The sequence below is a fragment of the Cynara cardunculus genome (genome assembly GCF_001531365.2).
Source record: "Cynara cardunculus var. scolymus isolate 2C chromosome LG 2, CcrdV1, whole genome shotgun sequence".
NCBI classification, from domain to species: domain Eukaryota; kingdom Viridiplantae; phylum Streptophyta; class Magnoliopsida; order Asterales; family Asteraceae; genus Cynara; species Cynara cardunculus.
In genome coordinates, this window is record NC_037529.1 from 54,881,257 (window position 1) to 54,886,569 (window position 5,313).

Genomic DNA, 5,313 nt, shown 5'->3' on the forward strand with positions numbered 1-5,313 from the left:
TTCAAACATGCAATTTGAGCAAACGATGGTGAAACAAATGAAAAAGTTTGCACCAGAGTCAAATAACACCTTAACACATATAGAATTTAGAAGGAAGGTACCTGCTACTACATCTGGCGATGCCTCTGCCTCATTTTTCATCATCTGGAAGGATCGTCCCCGTGCCCCTCCTTGTCTTCCTTTTGTTATAGTAGATCTTCCTCGAGTACCCGACACGTTACTCCCCATTGTTAACTGTGGAGTTCTCAACAATGAACAGTTTGGTTGTATATGGTCCGGGGAATTGCAATTGAAACACGTTCATTTGGCTGGGCAACTCCTTGATAAATGGCCCATTTCGCCACACTTATAACATTTCCTTGGGTCCATTTTACATTCACCCAGATGAACCTGTCGGCATTGTGTACAAAATTTCTCACCGACCTTTTGTTCAGTTCTATTATCATATTTTACTGCTATTGGCCCCCGAAAGTTTGATGAAGGCCCTTCCCATCTTCTTTTCTCCATAACTTTACCCTCTGATTGCCGATTCTTATTTTGTTCTGTTACTTCGGCCGCATCCACAATTAATGAGAAGGTAATGGGGTTCATAGCAATTACAAATTCTCTGATCGAAGGTTTCAACCCCCAAATATACCTTTCCACCTTCCTAGATTCCGACGAAATATAATGTTCAGCAAACCGAGAGTATTCAATAAACTTCTCAGTATACTCTTGAACAGTTTCGTTTCCCTGTTCCAATTTCATAAAATCTTCTTCCATTTGTCGTACAGCCGTCTTAGGGCAAAACTGATCCTTGAATCGATTCACAAATTATGTCCAGGACAATGTCTATAAGATATCTGTTCTGGTCAACGATTCAACTTCCCACCAAAACAGAGCATTTAACTTTAATACTGAGACAGCAAGTCTAACTTTATCAATTTTCGGACACCGGATGATGTTAAACATAGATTCAATTTCCTTGATCTAGCACATGGCTTTTACTGGATCCCTCTCTCTAGAGAAAGTTGGCGGTTTGCATGCGAAGAACATCTTGATGTCTCCTTCCTTGTTATGAGTAACCGGAATAGAGGGATGTACTTCCACCCTTTTCGTTTCCACTCTAGCCGGTATTCCTATAATAGACGTTAAAGTTTCCCGTAACTTTCCCATTTCCTCTGCTAACATGTCTCTGGTTATAAACTCTAGGTGTAGCACTGATCTCTCCTGAACATTCCCAGAATGCGATTCTTCATGCTCAGAGTGTACTTTAGCCCGACCCCTTCCCTGTGACTGGCTTCTTCCTCTGCCTCTTCCCCTTAGTCTTCCCTGACCTCTATTTCCAAAAGTACTAGTTGAAAGATTAGCAGGTAATTCTTCTCTTTCCTCAGATTCATGGGCTAACCTTTCAGATCTCCTTGTTCGACTAGACATCTGCTGTTTTTAATGTTAATGATCATGTATTCACATTTCCAAATATAATGAATTATTCAAGTTCAGTTATGTACCTATAAATTCTTAATTACACTAGCCAGATATAATTAAAATTTACCTTACACACTGTTCTTTCAACTCATCATATTTATTTCCAATGGTGCTAACTATGTCCGGGACTCTTAACATGGAATGAAATAGTTTAAGTCTAGGTATCATGCTATTAAATACCTAAATCCCATAAACTTAGACTCTGATACCACTTTCTGTAACACCCCATACCACACATTGCATGTAACATATACTTCATACACAAGAAATACATGTTTATACACCAAATAAGTCCCTTAGTACAAGAATCTACCAGTACTGAATACATGATCCAGAAATTCAAAATACAAATCTTGTACTATTCCACATTCTTTTAACAAAACTATACATAACATAGTTAAATCTTCATGTAGATATGCATATAGTGAAATATCATATTTTCCCCTTTCTCTTATCATCTGCACCTCCTGCATTACATATTTAAAATCACAAAACGAGGGTTGGACGAAAGGTCTAGTGAGATCCCTTTTTATGCCATTGCATGGTGAAAATCACCAAAGCATTTATTTAAAAACAACGTTTCATATAAATAACAAATATATGAACAAATACATCATATTACCAATACCTTTACACTTTTCAATCCAAACTCTCTGCTTTCAGATAAAACATCAAAAACCCAAATAGGTTTGTACTAACCAGGTTTATTACAATGCCACTTTTAAACCTTTTTAATTAAACAAGGTTTATTCAAAATTCTAGGCCAAACGTGTTATTTCCTTAAAAACATTCAGACTAGGATTTCCAATAAGAACTCTGATTCTAAATCTTTAAATCACAAAGAAATAAAGATTCCAAATCACAGTAATCTTAAAGGATATAATAGTAGGAGTTATATAACACACATACAAATGTCACCCTTATATCCAAAGGTACACCTCTCCTTGATATGCCACCCTTATCCCGTGTACACCTTTCCTTGATATGCCACCCTTATCCCATGGTACACCTCTCCTTGATATATCACCCCTATTTTCTCATCAAAACATTTCACAAAACAATTCCAATTAGAACATACCACAGTCATAAATGTTCCAATGGAATATCATTAGTTTCAAAATCATCTTTATCAAATTTCCCATTCTTTTTACAAGATTATTAAAAATGACAATTGTATAAATAATACATAAGTCAATATACAAATCTGGTCAACACAGACTTGGCCGGACTTCATCTCTGGTCAAGCCTTGTCCGGTTTACTAATCCGGATAACACAACAACTTGTCTGATTTAACAATCCGGACAACATTCCCTTGAAGCCTTGTCCGATTTACCAATCCGGACAACTCTCAAAACCTTGTCCGATTTAAAATAAACTGGTCATATCTTAGTCATATTCCTACTTCTCCGTTCAATATCTTTAAGCGATTTATAAAACTCAAATCCTACTAACACTTAAATCACTTGACTCTGTGTCCGATTTAAATTTAAACCGCTCAACCCTTTGTCTGGTTTAACCTTAAACCGCTCAACACTCATCCGATTAAACTTAAACTTAAACCGGGGGAAAAGTTTTTAAAACACTATCAATTATGCAATTCAAAGAAATTCAAAACATTTTAACCACTCACCTTATTTGAAAACCAACTTCTCGAAAATCAACTTGATCTCCAGCCAAGAAATAATCCGGTCAATCTCTATTTCTTTAACTCGCCCAATCAAGGTCTCCAAATAACAAGAAGAATGCAATGGAGGCTTAACCTCCCTTTTTATACCCTTCCCAAATAGGAAGGCGGGTAACTCACATTCCCACATGCATGCATACATACACCATGCATATATGTTCATATATATACACACCCATTTCATGCACATATATCATGCATACATATAAATATATAACATATGCATTTCATATTATGCATATAATTCTTATGCATAAAAATTCACATACTAGCATGATCAAATATAACAATTTATCATGCTATCACGTAATCATTTAACATATATCCTTGTATTAATTATCTTAGGTGATAACTAGGATCCGGTTATCACATTATCCACCCCTCAACAGAATTATGTCCCATAATTCCTTTAATCAAAGAGCCACGGATACTATGATTTCAGTTTCGATTCCAATTCCCAAGTTGCTTCTGACCATTTGTGAAACTTCTACCGTACCCCAACCAAACTGATTTCTTTGTTTCTCAACACCCTGATTTTTCGATCAATCACGGCTTCTGGTGTTTCCACAAAGTTCAACTTATTGTCCAATTTAATCTCTGGGAGCGGTACAGCTAGACTCAGATCAACTAAACATTTCTGCAAGTTCGGTACATGGAAAGTATTATGAATCAGACTTAGTTCTTCTGGTAGCTCAAACTGATATGCTACTTGCCCAATTCGTTTACATATTCTGAACGGCCCAATAAACCTCAGACTAAGCTTACCTTTCTTTCCAAATCTGATAACACCTTTCCATGGAGAAACTTTTAACATCACAAAATCACCTACACAAAATTCAATCGGCTTTCGACGATTATCAACATAACTTTTTTGGCGGTCTTGTGTTGTTCTTATTCTTTCACGGATCTGTTCAATCTTCTCAGAAGTCTCTTGAACAATCTCAGGACCCATCAACTGCCTTTCTCCTACCTCGTTCCAACACAACGGTGTTCGACATTTACGTCCATACAAGACTTCATACGGTGCCGCTTGGATGCTGGAATGATAACTGTTATTGTATACAAACTCTAACAGTGGCAAATGATCTTCCTATGATCCCCCGAAGTCTATAGCACAACTTCTTAACATGTCTTCGAGATTCTGGATAGTCCTTTCACTCTGCCTGTCAGTTTGCGGATGATAGGCTGTGCTTAGTCGAATTTCAGACCCCAAAGCTTTCTGCAAACTTTTCCAGAATTTTGAAGTCAAACGATTATCTCTATCAGAGATAATAGATAGTGGAACACTGTGCCTGGTTACAATCTCTTTAATATAAACCTGAGCCAGCTTTCTAAAGAGTAACCCTCTTTTATAGGTAGAAAGTGCACAGATTTAGATAACCGATCCACAATTACCCATATCGCCTCATACCCCTTTGGATATCATATGGTAATTTCATGACGAAATCCATTGTAATGTGATCTCACTTCCATACAGGAAGTTCAAAGATTGAAGACTTCCATACGACTTTTGATGCTCAATCTTAACCTGTAGACATGTCATACACTATTCCACATATTTGGCTATGTCCCTCTTCAATGCGGGCCACCAATAAAAAGGTTTCAAATCCCTGCACATCTTATTGGTAACTGGATGAATAGAATATCGGGAATTATGGCTTTCATTTAGGATAACTTTCCGGATATCCCTAAAACACGGTACCCAAATTCGCCCTTGAAAGCACATAATTCCTTCATTGTTCGGTTCTAGAGTCGAAATCATCTTACCCAACCTTTTTGATTTGATAAAATCTTCTTTTTGATATCTCAGAATTTCTTTATGAATATCAAGGACTAAATTTATTCTCATTGCCACAGTTTTAATAGTCACACTCCTTCCCTTTCTACTTAATTGTTAGCTCAATTATTCATATTTTGTAAAAGTATAGAAAAAGTTTACTGCAAGTCTTGACAGAAGGTTAACTCCACAGAGGACTAACGACAGAAGCCGTTTGATCGATCAAGTTAAGAGTGGCAGAACCTCTGGTATGTCTCACAGAGGTTCTGGAAAATAGTCCTCTGTAATATAGAACATGCAAGTCAATTACAGCAGAGCCTCTGAGATGGCTCACAGAGGGTCTGCGGATTTCGTCTTCTGTGAAGTTTCTGTTCCATCAGTTTA

The 5,313-nt window shown here is 37.0% G+C and overlaps 1 protein-coding gene across 1 annotated transcript; it reads right to left on the bottom strand.

Moving 5' to 3' along the window:
• Nucleotides 1-300: 300 nt before the first annotated feature.
• On the bottom strand, nucleotides 301-762 carry LOC112506174. Its single transcript, XM_025110195.1, has one exon. The coding sequence runs from the start codon at nucleotides 760-762 to the stop codon at nucleotides 301-303; it is 462 nt and encodes a 153-aa protein (XP_024965963.1).
• Nucleotides 763-5,313: the final 4,551 nt, after the last annotated feature.

Excerpts from the sequence above, each read along its gene's own strand:
- LOC112506174 (XM_025110195.1), bottom strand. The coding sequence starts at position 762 with ATGGAAGAAGATTTTATGAAATTGGAACAGGGAAACGAAACTGTTCAA.